We start from the raw sequence: 19,399 nt of genomic DNA, 5'->3' as shown, positions 1-19,399 counted from the left end.
TGGAGAAAAAGAATACAATGTCCCAAAGATCTGTTTTCACATTCTATCAGCACACTCCTGTGTTTATAATTCTATCAGGTGTCTGTAACTCTCACATGTCCACTGTCTTGTGGCTCAGCACCAAAGACTGTTAGAATCTGGCATGCTCTTGTTAGTGAGAAAACTGTTTTCACTGACATCAAGAATCTGAATACTGAGCACTTCTGGCCCTTGTCATTGTCCTATACTTTCAAGGCATTTGGGGGAAATGGAGTTCTTGTCATCAGCATCTGTGAACTGAGTGGTTCCTAATAATTCTCATGAGCTGAGCAAATAAGACAGAAGCATGGCACTATTAATTATAGTAATTACCTGTTTCCTGATTATTCTTGCTACCTCCCAGTCTTGCCACAACCCAGATGACTTTGTGGCTATTACTTCTCCTGGACATATCATGATTGGAGGTTTGTTTGCCATTCATGAAAAAATGTTGTCCTCAGACGACCATCCCAGGAGACCACAAATGCAGAAATGTGTTGGGTGAGTAAAACTGAGAGGGGGGGCACTAGAATTCAAGATTGTGCTGTAAGACTAAGATGTGCAGATAGTTTGCTTGTAGTAATATTTTAAACAATAGAACAAGAGTTTATTTTGAAGTTGTATCTGGTTAGTTTTGTGGTCCTTTACAATAGATTCATCAGCCCTATATGTGTAATCAACTTCCAAACACAGGGGTAGAGAATGCTTTACAGTGATATATTTTTTTTAACTATGCTTTTTAAAAAAATCTCTGAAGCCACTTGGAAGGACACTGTAACCTGTTCTGCACAACAGCAAGCATGCCATGCTTATATTTCTGTCACCTGCAGCATGTACATCATTATTATAAGCATAGGTTTCTTGTTTTATGCCTTATTTAAAGGTCCACGTTTGAGTTTTTCACGCTCACATTTCATCAGTGCTATATTCCTTTCACTCTAGAATAATCTCATCCTTTGCTAATAAATTAGGACCGTCCTCACATCAGAATGCTCCATGTCTCTTTTAGTGAACAAATTGCAGCATGCAGAATAATTCTTGTCACACTGTCATGTGCAAAAATAAAACTGGGGGAACGGTGTTACAGGTGGATTTTTTTCTTTTTAAGGAAAACACGATGTTTTAGTTAAATTTCAGTTTTAGGGCATAGTTTTTGAGAAATTGACTTGCAGTTCCCATCTGTAAAAAACGAGACGAGGTAACCTTTAGGGACACAGGCAGTATCAGCTTCAGTTGGTATGACAATATGGCCCTCAAGCTTTCCTGTGCCTCTTAAAATTCTGATTACAACCTGATACAATCTTAAACTTGTCTTTTGTTTCACTTTTCTGTTTTGTTTTGTTTTGCTTTGAGACAGGTCTCCTTATATCTCTCAGGCTAGCCTCAGTTGTTGCTCCCTTTGGCCTTGACCCCCAGAGTGCTGGGATTTGAAACATGTATCATCCCATCCAATCTCCTGCTTATTTGTTTCCTCATCAAATAGTGCTGAAATGGCACAAAATAATAAGTGAAGATTTTCAGTGCATAAAATTGGCACCCAGAAAATTGAAGCCCATAATTTTAAGCCAATAACCAATGATAAATCTAAATGTTAACATTTGATCTAACAAACTTCTTCCAGGAAGAAAAAAATCACAAATAAATTAAATAGTTGACTCTATTGTCACACCTCAAGAGAAATGTGTTTTACTAACACCAGGCCAGAGGCTGGCATCACCTGGCCCCTGTTCTCAGCACTGGGGACACCAAGGTCATTGAGTTTACATGTAAGGGACTATGAAAATACGATATGGTTTAATTATGAGGTAATCTACTAATCTTTTCTCACATTTTCAATAAATATTCTAATGATTTTCTACATTTTATTTTCCGTCATCCCACAATGACAAATAGTAATTTTTAAGTAATCCTAACTTAATGAGCTCCAAGGAAACATTAGAATCAATACTCTGAAGTTCTCCTTTATCCACTTAAAAAGCATTCACTGATCTTTTATTTTATATGAGGTCATACTTGTAATGTTTATGTACAGTAGCGAATGAAATAACAGTGGGTCAGGATTAAATTACTGAGGTCCCTAAAATAATCCCAAAGCAAGATGCATGCAAGAAATGTTCTCTGAAACAGCTGCGTCTCTGATCTACACTAGTCAGTATTCTCTGAACAAGGACTGGGCTTTATCCAGTAATTCTTAAAAGTCTCATGTATGTGTTTGGACATATATGTATATAACAACAATTAGTGAAAAACAGACCACATATTTGAAAGAGAACAGGGAGATGCTGCATATGGGAGGGTTTGGATCAAGGAAAGAGAAGGAGGAAATGATATATTATAATCTCAACAAGAGAAATTATTTTTAAAAATAAAAATTTGAATTTATAAAAGTCTCATTTATCTGATTTCCAGCCACAACAGATTAAAACCAGAAAACTGAAAGATAGGATTTAAGTCTAAGAAGCATATGCATTGACAGCAGTAACATGCTGACATGAAACTACCAAAGGGAGCAAAACTCTGCACACCAGATATCACAGAACATTCAATTGTTCAACACAATCCCAAGATTCGTCAAGAAAAGGCTAAGCGCTGTGCTGTAGACTCTACTTATGAAACGTGGGGGAGTGGGAGGAAGGAGATGGAAGTGGCTATGATCAAGGTACTTTGTTCAAAGCACCACAGGCAACCTTAATCGCTACTCGGAGCAGAGCAGCATCCTTGATCAGCAGCCTGCTACCAAGTGAGCTCCAGGAAAGCGCAATACACAGAGAACCCTGTCTCGAACCAAGTACTGCACACACAGCAACTAATGCTGCTGGAAAAGTAGAATGAGCTCCAGTATATGAGTATCACTAAAAACAACAAAAGTGAATTCAGCAGGATATATATGTGTGTGTGTTATGTGTGTGTATGTTTGTATACATGCTCACATATGTATGTAACGATAATAATCAAAGAAAAAGAGGCCACTGGCTAGACAGAGTTGGGAGGACATGGGTTGAGTGAACAGTAGCAGCTAGAAGGCACTGGAGGGAGAATGATACAGTTATATTTAACTAAAAAATGTACCTTTCAAAGATACATTGTTTACATTTATAAAATTGTCAACAAATAAATAGAAGGTAGTCTATTAAAATTATTATCAGAGGGGAGGAGAAGGGAAAGGTTGTTTTCAAATAAAGTTCATATTTTTCATGAAATCACCTGGACTCATCCAAAAATTATCCGTCGAAGGGCAGAGGTGTGGGTGAGGTGAGCTCTCCCCACATCAATAGATTAGTCACGTCTTGTTTCAGAAAATGCTTGTTTCTCCACAGCTTTGAAATATCAGCATTTCTTCAAGCTCTGGCTATGATACACAGCATTGACGTGATCAATAACTCGACACTGTTGTCCGGAGTCAAACTGGGGTATGAAATTTATGACTCTGTACCGAAGTCACAGCAGCCGTGGCAGCAACCCTGAGGTTCCTCTCTAAATCCAACTGCTCCAGAGAAACGGTGACCTTTCAGTGCGACTATTCCAGCTACATGCCAAGGGTGAAAGCTGTCATAGGGGCTGGCTACTCTGAAATATCCATGGCTGTCTCAAGGATGCTGAACTTACAGCTCATGCCACAGGTACATTTTTGGTCTACTTCCTTCCGTACATTGATTTTTTGATTACATTTGTTTTTAGGAAAAGATTGGAGAAACCTGGGAATTAGGTAAGGGGCAGTTTTTGCAACGACAAGAACTAATTTCTGACAGTTTTTAACTTGATTTAGAAAAGACACATATCTCTGAGGGCTTCACCTGCTCTGTTTCCATAGTAACATCAGCCAGGTTCAAAGAAGGCAATGTAACTAAACATCCTTGGGTACTAAAATGAGTTGATCTTTTTATAGCAAGAGAATTTAGAAGAGGCAATAGAAATCAAAGGACAATGATCTTTCCATAACCGGTTCCTGTGCCCTATAACCATAACTCAAAGATTCTGTCTGCTTCCAGGTGAGTTATGAATCCACGGCAGAAATCCTGAGTGACAAAATCCGCTTTCCTTCATTTTTACGGACTGTGCCCAGTGACTTCTACCAAACTAAAGCAATGGCCCACCTGATTCAACAATCGGGATGGAACTGGATCGGTGTCATCACAACAGATGATGACTATGGAAGACTAGCTTTGAACACGTTTGCAATTCAGGCTGCTGCCAACAACGTGTGCATTGCCTTCAAAGAGGTTCTACCAGCCTTCCTCTCAGATAATACTATCGAAGTCAGAATCAATCAGACACTTGAGAAAATCATTGCCGAAGCCCGGGTTAATGTCATCGTGGTGTTTTTGAGGAAATTCCATGTTTTTAATCTCTTCACTAAAGCCATTGAAAGGAAAATAAATAAGCTCTGGATTGCTAGCGATAATTGGTCAACTGCTACCAAGATTATCACCATTCCTAATGTTAAGAAGCTTGGCAAAGTGGTGGGGTTCACCTTCAGAAGAGGAAACATGTCTTCTTTCCATTCTTTTCTTCAAACTCTGCATATGTATCCCAATAACAATAACAAACCCCTACAAGAATTTGCCATGCTTTTTTCTGCCTGTAAACACATCAAAGATGGTGATTTGAGTCAGTGCATTTCCAACTATTCCCACGCAACTTTGACCCATGACACTACCAAGAAGACAGTTGAAAACCACTTCTTCATGAGAAACGACTTTCTCTGGCATTACACTGAGCCTGGGCTCATCCACAGCATTCAGCTTGCAGTGTTTGCCCTTGGCCATGCCGTGCGGGATCTGTGCCAAGCCCGAGACTGTCAGAAACCTAACGCCTTTCAACCATGGGAGGTACTAATTCACATATCCAAGCTCATTCACCTACTATCATTTTCCTTCTTGATTTATTTTACAAAGGTCCACAGTACTTACTCTTAACCTTATCCCTTCTACAAGTGAAAACTGTCGTTTTTGTAACCTATATTGCTAATGTAACTCTTTATTCTTGAAGATAGCTATATTTTATCCTCATTTCTTTCCCTGAGCCCCAAAGTTCTGCTTTATTTTCTGAGAAGATTCTGTTAGTAGTGCTGTTTTCCTCTGTAGGAGCCCGTTTTCGGGTTCCTCGTGGCTTTACCCAGCAGGTCCACATAGAGAGGATGATTAGGACCACAGGCCTGAGTGAATGTGTCTGAAATGATCTGCACTTGGCTGTGCTGGGGGGGAGGAGGTCTTTTGCTCCACCCCTTGGTGTCTCTATAAATACCCTGGGGCAGAGACAGTCAGGGCTCTTGGAATAGGTTTCAGGCCCTCTCGAGGCTATCCTTTATTTTCTGTTTTTCTCCACTATAAATCCTTCTATCTAATATTTCCTGCTGCTCCCACTCAAGAAAACTCTAGGGAGGTATGGGGTTGGTGGGTAAATGCCCCGCATTCCTCCTCAGACAAATGGATTATTTTCAATACTTGATATGCATTATGTTGTTTAATTATTTTTACCCATAAGAATTAGACTGCACAAATTGAAAGACTGTTTTTGCAATCGTTAAATATGACAGTGTTTCCCATTTCATCTGATATGAAATGTTTCAGATTTGATATCTTAGGTATAGGACAAAGTCTATAAGTAAAATTAATCTTTGCTTATATTTGTCTTGTTCATATAACTTAAAGGTGGTCTTATACAGTATTTTTAGTGTAGCTACATTGTGCCAGTGATGTCAAGTGTAGAATTTTTCACTTGTACTATCAAGTTGGTGCTCAAAAACTCAGATTTGCGGCATTTTGGATTAGGGATACTCCTCATGTATGTGAGGAAACTATAGACAAAAAGCATCATAAATAAACATGACTTCAGTCCTGGTCTTCTTACATCCCCTGTAATTGTAAGGCAGGTACATTATAATCCTATCCTTTAGTCCAGTAGTTCTCAACCTGTGGGGGTGTGACCTGTTTGCAGGGGTGGGGGATCCAACCACCCTTTCACAGGGGTTGCCTAAGACCATCAGAAAACACAGATATTTGCATTATGATTCATAACAGTAGCAAAATCACACTTACAAAGTAGCAGTGAAAATAATTTTATGGTTGTGGATCATGACATAAGGAACTACATTAAACTGTCGCAGCATTAGGAAAGTTGAGAATCACTGCTCCAGTAAATGTTCTTACTCTCATAAGTAGGATGCTGTCTGTAGGGTGTGTGTGTGTGTGTGTGTGTGTGTGTGTGTGTGTGTGTGTGTGTATGTGTGTGTTAAGATTTGTGTTTTTGTTTTACGTGTATGAGTGTTTTGCCTGCATGTATGTATGTGTACTGTGTGCAAGCAATGCCTGCTGAAGCCAGAAGAGAGTGTTGAATCCCTGGAATTGGAGTTAAACATAGTTGTGAGTCACCATGTGGGTGCTGAGACTAGGACCTGAGTCAGTTAAAAGAGCAGCCAGTGTTCCTAACCACTGAGCCATCTCTTCAGCCCCCTCAAGTCTCCTTCAAGGTAATGTTGTTACGTTTATGATATTATCATAATTTAGGTTTAAATGAAACACCAAGTGTGCATACAGCAATGTTTTCCTTTCTTGGATTACTTTGGAAAGACTTGAAGTTAATATGGCTTTAGTTAGTGAAAAAAAAAATCACTTTTATGAATGACCTTGAGCAAAGCACGTAAGAGACAGTGCTTCTTTTAATAACAATATTTTACTTGTGAGAATCAAACTTATGAATCATATGAATTCAAAGGCAGACTTCAAGGTCTTGAGACGATCATGTTACAACATACATGCCTTTAGAGTTAGAAGTGAACAGAGGGTAGAGTAGAATAAGACAGTGTGGATGGTATAAGCGCCTTCTAGAATGTTATTTGTATTTTTGTCGTCATCACTTTTATTGCTATTGCTTAGAATTGAAACAATGGCCTTGTGCAAGCTAAGCTTGTGCTGCCAGGCGCTCCATCCTAGCAGCATCAGCACCAATAACAACATCAGCACCAATAACATCAGCACCAATAACATCAGCACCAATGCCTGCAGTGACCTGCTTCCTCATTCAGATGAATCGTTTTCATGTTTGTTTGTTCGTTTGTTTGTTCTTACTTTGTTGCTATTGCTGCTGTTGTGCTCTGGGGTTCAGGGAGCATCCTCCCTCTGAGCTGCAGACTCAGCCCTGGAACCACATATTTAAAATTGCTCGTTTTTAAATTGTGCTTACTTTTATTTTTAATAGATGCATAATCATTATACACGTTGCGGGACACGTATGGCTCATTTTCAGGTACTTTTTGCTTTATAAATAGAAAGCCCAAACTCTAATAAAGATGTAAATGATTAGTGATTAGGCTCTTCATTGAAAGTAAAATTCTTCTGCATAGGATACACATATTTCTAGTAACTTTTAAACATCTACTCGAGAGCACTTCCTTAGTACTGTAAAACTCTAATGAGGGATTGGGGGGACTTCAAATTACCTTTGTTTAGACCCCTTTCCTTTAGACCTCTACATTCCATATGGCATTCTCTATCATTTCAATACTTTTCACCTAAGGTACTGCAGAAAAGCACTTTTTTGGTTTTAAAAAGCAGACTATTATACTGAAATGACTGAGCTGAATTTTAGAAAAGAGAGACTGGAAGAGAAATGGAGACTAGTCCTTGAACCTACAGGATACAAGATAAAATAATAGGAGGAATTTTATAAGTGAAAAGAAACAGAAACAGACAGAGCTATTTATTTATCTACCAAAGATCTGAAAAGTATTTTATATCAGAAATACATCTCAAATATTTTGAAAAAAACTTGAGAAAATAGAATCTTAATGTTTTATTTAAACACTAGGAGCCTGAGGTCGCTTCCCATGCCTCTGAGAACCTGTTAATTTAGAAACAGATTGAAAAGGAGGAGACAGAGTGAGACAAGGAAAACTTCTTCATGTTGTAGCTAATGGTTCGGTTTTGGCTCCTTCTTCCATCCCGTCCTATATAAAGTAAAGAGAGACAGGTTTTCTGGTTATGATTGCCAAGCTGCATGCTGCACAGGAGAGCACACTATGGCATTTCATACAGACACCAGACAAACATGGCAGCACAGCACATAACCGAGGTAGCAAGTTCAGCGTTAGCAACTTAACATTCTCTGAAGCCCGGACAACATCACAGGACTGGAGTCTTGAAAGGAAGCTGGAAACAAATGAGACCATGGATTCGTGTGGGGCACTTTGTCAAAAGACTTGGCTGGAAAGGACATCTCAAAATTTGATGTGCAATTGAATTGCCTCAGAACCAGAAAACCTGTCTTTTTAACAGCATACCAGGTGATGCTCCAGTTGCTGATATAGAGAATCTGTGAGGATGCCTAGAGTTTGGACGGTAGAGAGCAAAATGGGGACCAATTAAAAACTTTTTAGGCAGCCGAGTGATGACCTATTTCCAACTGTAAAGACGGCATTTTGACCGATATGAACACTAGAGAAAATGAATGAGGAACATTTAGAATAGATCAGATGTTTAAAAAAATGCAACAAGATGTCACAGATGATTCCCAATCAGGGCAGTTAATGCTGTGTGTTAAAAATGGAAACATGGAGAAATGTAGAGGTCTGGTGGGGAAAAATATAGACCTTCTATTTTGGAGATGCTGAATTTCAAGACCTTAGAAGACATAGAATTACACAATGGTGGCTTCATATCCGTCTGGACATTGAGGGAGGCTTGAGAGTGACCTTCAGTTGTAAGGGTAATAGTAGCTACTGATTTTAAGTCTGTGCTTCTGGGATTTTGAGCTGGAGATGGATCACTTTTTATTTCTACAGTTTCTGGGGAGGGCCACAGAACTTATGTTTTCTGCTCTATCCTAAGAGAGTGGAGGAGGTATACTTGGAGCCCAGTCGTAGAGGTCAGGGAGTGAGAAGAACTCAGAGTTAAAGTATTTGCCATGGCCACTCCCAGGGCTGGGAGTGGAACTGTCAGTCTTGGTTTGCTGGGTGTTTTGTTATGCCACAGAAAATTTGACTAAAGAAACAGATATGGTCTGGGCACTAGGACAAACACGTGAGTCTACTCTTCCTGTTGCACTCTAATTTGGTCACATGGATACCTCTTCCCACAAACAAGCTTATGTAGAGAGATGGAGCAGGCATCAGGTGCTTAGGGAAATGGAGCCCAAGATAAACACATAATGTTAACTAGTGTGGGCCCCGGCCCGTAGTCTTAAAAACAGAATATCAACATACAGAAGTGAATCCTATAATAGAAATGCCATTCTCAGTCTCTAACTTTTGTGGTGTGGACTCCAAGTTTAGTCCCCATGGGGAGGGGTGGTAATTGATGGAAATAGCACATCATAATTTAGAAGTTCTGTTCAAAGTTTATCTTACTCCAAAGCCGATGTTCTGACGTCTTTCCTAAGTAAGGGTTTCACTGTTATTTTCTTCTGCCCTCTTAGAGCAAGCATAGACTCTTATGCAAAGCTATTGTTATTTATAGAACGTATCTGGATCAGATCTTCATATAAACTATAACTAGATTCGGGGAGGGGGAAGCAGGTGGAAATTACAGTTTAAACACGAGACTAAAAAAGAGATCTGCTTCCTAAGTCAGTGACTGAGGCTGATGTGGGGGCACTGCTTGCTTGAGAAAGGAGCACAATTTAAAGCAGTGCATAGGCAGAAAGCTCTTTATCATTGAAGCGCTGATTTATTCATTTAGTTTCAGTCCCTCCAGGGTTTTTTTGTTGTTGTTGTTGTTTTTGTTTTATTTTTGGTTTTTTTTTAATTCTGGTCAATGTTAGAATAAAAAAAAAAGTTTTTTGTTTTTTTTTTTTTTTTCTGAAGCCAGGTCTCATGCAGTCCAGGTTGGCCTTGAACTCCCACCCCCCCCCCCACACACACACACACATACACACAATCTGAGTGCTGGGATGCCAACTGTGTGCCACCATGCCCAGTCTACATGGCGCTGAAGATTGAACCCAGGACATCATATGTGCTATGAGAACACTCTACCCTCTGAATCACACCCATAGCCGGAGAATAAGATGGCATTTCTGTTAATTCCATCATGATAGCTCTGATGCATTCTGCCTCTTTAAAGCAATTAATTTACATTCACTAAACAAAGTAATAAACCCGTGGGGACAAGTAATAAAATCAACATACACTTTGAGATTTTGCTAAGGCAATATATTTGGTCATTACGTGACTATAATAGATAATACATTTATCTAAAAGTGTAAGTTGCTTTTTTTTTCAATCTAGTGACAAAAAAATAAAACATTTAAAATTAGTCAAAAATAGATGGAGAAGAATAATTCTATTCAGATAGAATAATGTCTGCCTCGTCCCATATATTTTTAACCCACCAAAGCCACATAGAACTGTGGACTTAGGCAACCAGTAGACCATGATGAATGCATTGAGAGAGGGCACCAACTGTGCTTACTCATCACGTAAACAGTAGACTACACTCTCCTAGTTTCAACTCCAGTGTTCTTTCCGGACAGCCCAAGCTCAGTGTGGCTGCCTTGGCCAGCAAAGCACTTCTTGCTCCGGCCCCGTCACATGCCAGTTCTCACCACTCCAACTGGACAGCAAGGCGGGTCATTTCTCAGTTACATTTCTTTCTCCCAGAAGGAAAAGAAATCACTTTGTAACTTCAGTTGGAAATAGAATTCAGAGGTCAGTTGATTGTGTGCTCATCGCTGAGACAGACTTAAGAAGCCTCAGAGGAACGATGACAAGGATTTGTAAAATAATAGTATTTTACCATCACTATTGCACGAGCCATGATAGGAGGAGCCAAAAGCCTCCACCTGCTCCACAGAACCCATCCCGAAAGTCTGCCACATGGACGCATGCAGGTGCTCAGATTCCAGTTTCAGAGGCTAGAAAAGCTATCATCCCTAAAAAACTAACATGCTTTTATAATTTCACATGGGAAAAACTTCTGCAGAGATCCAATCTAGAACCTGGGAGAACCTGGGGCAGGAACACTCTTTCTTAAACAGTTCTATATATTTAAGCATGCCCAAACAGTGATTGAGAATCTTTTTTTTTTTTTCTTTCTTTTCAGTTTAAGTAATATTCCTGAGGATGCAGTGTCCTCACTGGGATAAATAAAGGATGTACCGAAACTGCCCTGTTCACTCATGTGTTTACCTTTCACAGCTACTTGATGTGCTGAAAAATGTGACATTCACCGACGGAAGGAACTCATTTCACTTCGATGCCCATGGGGATTTAAACACTGGCTATGACGTGGTGCTCTGGAAGGAGATGAACGGCCTCATGACTATCACAAAGATGGCAGAATACGACCTGCAGCACGACGTCTTCGTCACCACAAACCAAGAATCAAAGCGCGAGTTCAGGAAACTTAAGGTGATTTTTGGCGTAGGCTGCTCTGCTGAATTCAAGCCAACTAGTATCTCACCTGCGAAGTCCTGATCTCCAGCAGGGTCTCCGACCATCATCCCACGGTTCACTGGGCGCCTTCCCTCCCTAAATTCCATGGCCAACTAGCATAACACTCTTACACATACGTTCCATTCTCTCATTCCTCTCTCTTCAGTGTTCTCATTTCTCAGTATTGGCAAAATGCCTCTCACTATGAGGTCAGCTCTGTGTGCACCCCCTAAGTAGAAGAATTTGGGGCAGAAGAGGTGGGAGTACAAACCTTGTTCGTTGATATTAAATATATGAGCCCCGGTGTCCAGTGGACCTTGTGTGGCTGGGCAATCAACCCCACTATTCCCCGGCAGTATTAAGTCTCTTTTCTTGCTAGCTGATCATTTTATACTCTCCTCTGACTTCTCTCCATCACCTCCAGTGGATTCTGCTCTCTGTTCTATAAACACGGAAGCAATGGGAAGAAGAACTGCGCATGTCTGTGCCGGTGCTCCTAGATTCCACCTGGTCCTGCGGATGGACTGCTGCGCTCGTGCCCAAAGGCATCACCTCCGCTTGACCTCTGGGCTCCAACCCTTTCGCTTGTTTAAGGACTGACTCTGCCGGCTTCATATTCTCCTGCATCCTCTATGATGCTCTCTTCGGCGCTGTCCACAGGCTGATACAAATCTGCTTTATTTCTCTCATAGTCAGAAGGCCGCAGCTGCATTGATTTCCTGCATCTTCCTCCATGTGGTACCCAAGCCTCTATTTCTCTTGACAGCAAAACTCCTTGAAAACATTAAATATCTGACTGGCCGCAATTCCTCTCCTTCCATTCTCTTTGAATCTATCAGAATTGTTTGTCTGGCTCCCTACACTAAATCCAAATATCATCCTAATTCATCTAACAGTCCTATATTCTTTCCTCCATACCATGGCCCTCCTTGCTTCCTAGACTCCACGCTCCTTTGATTTCCCCGTGTCTCTAACCACCGTTTCTGTCTCCTTTGTTGGGTCCTTATCTTTCCAATACCTCTAAACACCGGAGTGCCCAGGCTCAGCCCTGCTCTTTGTTGTCTGTTTAGGGACCTTATCAGGCTCCTGTCTTTAAATAATGTCATTCTGTAGGAGGCTGGTGGCTTCTTGATTTTTATCTTTTAACTCAAATAACTGCCTCACCGGCATCTCTACATGGATATCTATCTGATGATGGTTGTCCTCACCGACTGTCTCCAAAACAAAGCTCTTGATAGTCTTTCCTACAACTCAGAACACGGCAACCATCCTTTGTCAGTTGCCCACGAGACACCCTGGTGGGACGCTTGTCCCTGGTCTGTCACACAACACACTTGTCACGCCGCAGACTCACTGAAAGTTTAACTTGCAAAATGAGTCTGAAGTCTGACTACCATCCCCCCCCCCCCCCACCCCGGGTTATCCACTGACACTCCACTGTGAGGTCCAGTCACTGCTCACCCAGGTCGGAGTGCTAGCTTTGTGACTGTTCCACCTACACACATACCCCTTCAGTCTGTTCTTAAGACATCACCTTGGAAAATGCAATGGTTTGCTCAAACTCTTCCAGAGCATCGTATTTCTTTACAGGTAAAAGCCAGAGTTGTTTTGGTGTGTGTGTGTGTGTGTGTGTGTGTGTGTGTGTGTGTGTGTGTTCCCTCTCCTGCCTCTCTCTAGCATTTTCCTGTCCCCAACACCTCCTCTCCTTCTCTCTTCCCCTTGATTTCCATTCCCCTGCAGCTCCACAGTTCTCCCTCTCTTTCTCTTGATGGAAGGACCCTGCACCTGCTGCATTCTATTTTCAGCTGTCACACCTGAATCAGGCATGATGGTGAGTGCCTGCGATCCTAGCAACTTGAGAAGCTGAGACAGGGAAATCATGAGCCTAGGTTAACACAGTGAGATCCTGCCTTAAAAAAAAAAAAATCTAAGCTTATAACGTGATATAAGTTAGCTGTCAAGCACATGTTTAGCACTGTGTTAGATCCCCAGAAGGAAGGGAGAGAGAAAGAAAGGAAGAAGAAAAAAGAGGGGAGGGGATTAAAAAAAAAAAAGGAAAGAGAGAAAGAGTGGCCAGGAGAGAGGAAACATGATATTGGCAAGCTCTCTACTTCTATTTACTCCCTGTCTTTGTTTTTTTTTTTCTTTTTTCTCCCCACTTGTCAACATCTCTCATTTTGTCTATTTTGCTTATTTTTATCGTGTTTATGGTCAACTTTGTCAGTTAGAACTGAAGACCTTCGAGAGGAAGGATTCTGTTTCATCCTTTGCTATGTCTCCAATTAGAATCATGCCCGGCACACTAATGGTCACCCAGCAATTATTTAGTACACAGAAGAATGAATGCAATCGTGTTAGAAGCCATTTTCTTCAAGTCCATTTCTCCTGACAGATGCATTAGTAAAGATGTCTCTCTTCCCTGGAAGACAGAAATGCAGTCGTTCCTTGTGCTCTCAAAGTCTCCCCATCTTCTCTGATATTGCAGACATCATCCAGCACCATCCGGGGAGCCCTACCTTTATGCTAAGCCCTGTAGCTCTCCCCGGGGCTTTTTAAACCATGTGCTGCCCCACTTTCTCACTGAATCAAGAGGAGAGTCTCTACTGTTTTTGTGAGAGGCACTGTTTTTCAACTGTTACAAGATGTAGCTCCATTTCCCGTATGGAAGAATCAGTGAGACGGAGGGATGTGCCCCGAGGGGCGGCGTGAAACTTTACTACAACAGTGAGGGTCTAGTAACCAGGGGAAGGGTTGACCAGCAGAGGACAAGTCTTCTTTCCAGGGAAAGACGTTCATATACATCTAGCCTATTGCGGAAACCAACAATATCAGAGATCATTTGGTCAGATTTCAAGACCTGCTTGCCAACACACAGACTAGTTGGAGTATCACTTCTCACTGTCCAAAACATCAAATAATCTTACATCTGTTTTTATTCCAAAGTTATCCATATCAGACTCTAAAATGCATTTACTATCTCTTTATGTGGAGGGAGAAAACGTGCTATATGTTCCTGGGAAGGAAGGCAGAATTGTAACCTAAATTTTTGTGACGATTTCAATATTAGCTGCAAGAAAATGTGGTGTATATACACAACAAATTATCAGCCATAGAGAAGAATGAAATCTTGCCATTTGTAACAAAATGGGAACTTTAAACATTATGCTAAGAGGAATAAGCCAGACACAGAGAGGCAAGAACCATGTATTCTGTTTCATATTTGAAAGATTGTATAGCCATGCTGAGGGTAGAGTAGTAACTGCTGAAAGTTGACAAAGGTAGGAAGCAGATGAGCAAAGGCGCATGGATTTGACCATACACACTGCACATATGATATATTGAAATACCACACTGAATGCTATCAAAAATAAAATAAAATATTTTTAAAGCATTATTTACATATTTTGTGTTTTTTCTAACTAACATTCTAACAGTTTTAAATTCCAAATTTCCCCTGCTTTGTTTTTCAAAGGTATACAGGATATGCTCCTTGTATGCCATGATTAGGACTTTCTTCTAAAATTATAAAAATCCAGGGGCTGGAGAGACAACTCAGTGGTTATGAGCACTTGGCGGCTTTTCCAGAGGACTAGAGTTTGGTTCCCAGAACCCACATCAGTGACTCACAACTGCCTGTAATGCCAGCTCCAAGAGATGCAACACCCTCTTCTGGTACACACAGACACACACAGTCACACACACACACACACACACACACAAAGAAGAGAGGGGAGATTCATGAACATACAGTCCTATTTTCCTTGCAGAATTCTTCCTTCAGCATAAAATCAGAAATTCCCAGATCTTCATCTCCTTTTTCAGCTTTACAAATATGTGTTTTTCCCCTCTGCTGAGAGTTCTCTGAAAGAGCCATTTTCCGTGATTTGCTTATAGAAGCCATAAGTGTCACTAGACTTAGTCGTGAATTGCTGTGGATATCGTTTTCTATGCTGTTAATGTGCATTTCTCTGATTGACTAATAAATAAAGTGCTGATTGGCCAGTAGCCAGGCAGAAGAATAGGTGGGACAAAGAGAAGGAGAATGCTGGGAAGAGGAAGGCTGAGTCAGGAGTCGCCAGCCAGACACAGAGGAAGCAAGATGTAAAAGTACCAGTAAGCCACAAGCCATGTGACAACTTGTAGATTAATAGAAATGGGTTAATTTAAGATATAAGAACTAGATGGCAGCTAATAGCACTCAGCAGAGCACATTCTGTATCGAGCCACTGACTACCAAGTGATTCAGAAAGAAAAAAAAAAAAAAAAAAAAAAAAAAAAAAAAAAAAAAAAAAAAAAAAAAAGATATAAGAACTAGATAGTAAGAAGCCCTTCACGGCCCTACAGTTTATAAGTAATATACGTCTCTGTGTGTTTACTTGGGTCTGAGCAGCTACAGGAGCCGGGTGGACACAGGCAAGCTCCAGCTATAATGAATGCCTTTAAATCCCAGAACTCTGGAGGCAGAGGCAGGTGAATGTGAGTTCAAGGCCAGCCTGGTCCACATAGTGAGTTCTGTGCCAGTCAAAGACCCAGTAAGGGGGAAAAAGTTATAAAAGATCCATAAAGTAGTTTTTTTTTCATCCAAAATATCTCATATATTTTACACTTGTTCCTGTTCCTTAAGATGGGAATGCTATGAAAAAGACCAAAAAATGCTACTTAGCAAATATTTAAGTGAGGAATGGCTAGGATAACCTCTTTTTTAATTATTTGGTGGTTTTTTTTGTTTGTTTGTTTGTTTTTTTTTTTTTTTTTTTTTTTTTCTTTTACTGTAGCAAATTCTATCAAAATGCTCCAAGGAATGCAGTCCTGGTCAAATGAAGAAAGCCACAGGAAGCCAACATATGTGCTGCTATGACTGTGTGAGCTGTCCGGAGAATCACTATAGCAACCAGACAGGTAACAGGCATCGTCCACTGCCAGTGATGTCTCTGAATTATTTCCCTTAGGCTGAATATTAATCTTAGCTTTGTCCTTTGTTTCATGTGTCTCTTTCTATTCCATTCTGGATATAAACCTTGGGCTTTGTGTTTATTAGACCCATGCTCTACCACTGAGCTACAGCCCTAGTCTCTATTTTTATTTGTTCTTGTCCTCGAGAGAGAGATTCTGAAACAGTCTTGCACGGTTCATTTAGCTTGGACAGGATTACAAGAATCACAGGTGTAGAGGGAGGAAATGGCTTAAACTATGTCTAATTCCAAAACTACCTTCTTAACAAGATCCCTAAACTGCCACCAATAATAGCAAGTTCACAAGAAACCAGTGTCTCTCCGGAGTATACAGATTTCCTGAAGAATCATGGCCCAGCTGGCCTTTTGACTTTCTCTGTTCTGCTTTCCCATCTTCCTCATAGCTTCCCTTGACCTTCCTCTCCCACATTCTTTGGGTTCTGTGTAGGTTTTATTTGAATAAGTAACCAATATGACCTCCCCCGGGCTTATTTTTTATACTGTACTGTGGACAACCACCTAGATTAAATGTTTGTGATGTAACCATTCTCCTTTCCTGCTAGATATGGATCATTGCCTTTTATGCAACAATGAAACCCACTGGGCCCCGGTAAGGAGCACTACGTGCTTTGAGAAGGAAGTGGAGTATTTGGACTGGGATGACTCTTTGGCGCTCCTCCTCATCGCCCTCTCCCTACTAGGAATCGCCTTTGTTCTGGCCATTGGCATAATATTTACAAGAAACCTGAACACACCAGTCGTGAAATCATCTGGGGGATTAACCGTCTGCTACGTGATGCTCATCTGCCATGCCCTTAATTTTGCCAGCACAGGCTTTTTCATTGGAGAACCACAAGACTTCGAGTGCAAGGCCAGGCAGACGCTGTTTGGCGTGAGCTTTACCCTCTGTGTCTCCTGCATTTTGATGAAGTCCCTGAAAATTTTGCTCGCGTTCAGCTTCGATCCCAAGCTGAAGACCTTCCTGAAGTGCCTCTATAGGCCAGTCCCCATTGTCCTCACCTGCACTGGCATTCAGGTGGTCATTTGCACTCTCTGGCTGGTCTTGGCAGCACCTGCTGTGGAGGAGAATATCTCCTTGCCGAGAGTCATTATCCTGGAATGCGAGGAGGGGTCCGTCCTTGCGTTTGGCACCATGCTGGGCTACATCGCAATCCTGGCCTTCGTTTGCTTGGTGTTTGCCTTCAAAGGGAGGAAACTTCCTGAGAATTACAACGAAGCTAAGTTCCTGACCTTCGGCATGCTGATTTACTTCATCGCCTGGATCACATTCATCCCTGTCTATGCTACCACATTCGGCAAGTATTTGCCCGCTGTAGAGATTATAGTCATTCTGATATCCAATTATGGCATTCTGTGCTGTACATTCTTCCCCAAGTGCTACGTTATTCTTTGCAAGCAAAAGACCAACACCAAATCAGCCTTCCTCCAGGTGGTTTACAATTATTCGTCCCACAGTGCCGACACCCTTGCCTTGAGTCATGTTTCCCTAGCCACCATTCACCATGATACTGCAATAACCAATCCCAGCCATAATGACAAGGTTGCAGGCTGTCCCAACAGCAACCATAGTCTGGCACAAGTGTTTGCTCACATCGTTACGGAAGATGCTACTAAGGTGTCTAAAGCTTGGCATCAGAAAAGAAGTTCAAGTATATGAATGAGGGTTTTGTTTTGGTTTGGTTTGGTTTGGTTTTTCGAAACAGGGTTTTTCTGTGTAGCTTTGCGCCTTTCCTGGATCTCGCTCTGTAGACCAGGCTGGCCTCGAACTCATAGAGATCCGCCTGCCTCTGCCTCCCAAATGCTGAGATTAAAGGGGGAGGCTACTATCCCTGAGGAGATGCTTCTAGTCTTTGCTGTAAATTGTGTACGTACTTTCCCAGCAAATACATCTTGTGTGGTTTTGCTACCCTTCGCTTGAATACTCTCTCTGTTTGACCAACTATAATAAGAAAAATAAAGCTTTCAGTATTAATCTCCCTTCGTTTTCTATTACTTCCTTCAGCCTTTATCTTGACTAGCCTTCCTCTTAGGCAATTCGAAGTCAATACATAACACATCCACCTTTTTCCATCCCGCTGTTCTCATTGAAAGAATGACAAACTGTGTTGGTGGCAGCACTGGTTACTGGTGGAAAGGTCAGGAGCCACAACAGAACCTGGTTACTTAGTAGCAGAGAACTTTATTGGGGGGTGGGGGGGCAGGGGCAAAAGGACCAGGCCTGAGAAAGAGCACATGCAGAGGGCAGAGAAAAAGACAGGGCGAGGGAGCAGAGCAGAGAGAGAAGGTGGGAGTCAACATCTGGATTTTTAAGGGCTCCCTCCCTGTATGGAGCTACACCACGCATGCGCTGATTGCATGACAACGCAGCCACCAGTGCACACTGATGATGCAAGATGCCAGACCTTTTGCTTAACTCCTGAATTGCACATGTGCAGTCATGTAGCTGGAGTGAGGGCAGAATTCTAACACTCATACCTCTCTGCAGGGGCCCTGCTTCTTTCTCAAGCATTGTGATCCTTCTAGTCTACTGAAGTTGAACAAGTTTGGGGGCAGTTCCTACATATCCAGTAATACACTAAATGCAAAGGTACAAGAAGTTACATGGATCATTTCTAGTCTCCAGGAGCTGAAATTCCACGGGAAGACAGATATCTTCAATCGCTATACAGATTCTTCATTTATAATGTGTACAGAGAACTGTGACAGTATAGAGTAATTACAGTCAGCCACCTAGGGAGATGAAGGCAGGGTTTAGAAGGCTAAGTCAGGGGTGTGATATTACTTAATGCCCTAAAATATGAATGGAAGTTAGTTAGGTAGTCAAAGAAAGCACAGAAAGGGGGAAGGAGGGTCTACAGAAAAAAAGTAACAAGAATGCATGTACAGGGACTACATCCATTCTTCCACTGCCCAAGAATCCTCTCTAGCATGTGGAGTCAGGTCAGGAATAAATGCCACTGCCTGGAGCTCCTCTCTGAGGAGTTCAGTCTTTATCTTGCTTGGTGGCTCTCACAGTGTCTGGCTGGGTGATGGTTGGCTC

The 19,399-nt window shown here is 41.5% G+C and overlaps 1 protein-coding gene across 1 annotated transcript; it reads left to right on the top strand.

Annotated features, from left to right (window-relative positions):
• Window positions 1-167: 167 nt before the first annotated feature.
• On the top strand, window positions 168-18,049 carry Gprc6a (G protein-coupled receptor class C group 6 member A). Its single transcript, XM_028874785.2, is given in 7 exon segments — window positions 168-519; window positions 3,336-3,442; window positions 3,445-3,638; window positions 4,008-4,847; window positions 11,150-11,362; window positions 16,162-16,285; window positions 16,902-18,049. Coding segments are annotated over 7 exon segments (2,787 nt in total). The 5' UTR covers window positions 168-325; the 3' UTR covers window positions 18,017-18,049.
• Window positions 18,050-19,399: the final 1,350 nt, after the last annotated feature.

Source organism: Peromyscus leucopus, chromosome 8a (assembly GCF_004664715.2).
Source record: "Peromyscus leucopus breed LL Stock chromosome 8a, UCI_PerLeu_2.1, whole genome shotgun sequence".
Classification (NCBI taxonomy): Eukaryota; Metazoa; Chordata; class Mammalia; order Rodentia; family Cricetidae; genus Peromyscus; species Peromyscus leucopus.
This window is presented reverse-complemented; position numbering and strand designations above follow the sequence as displayed.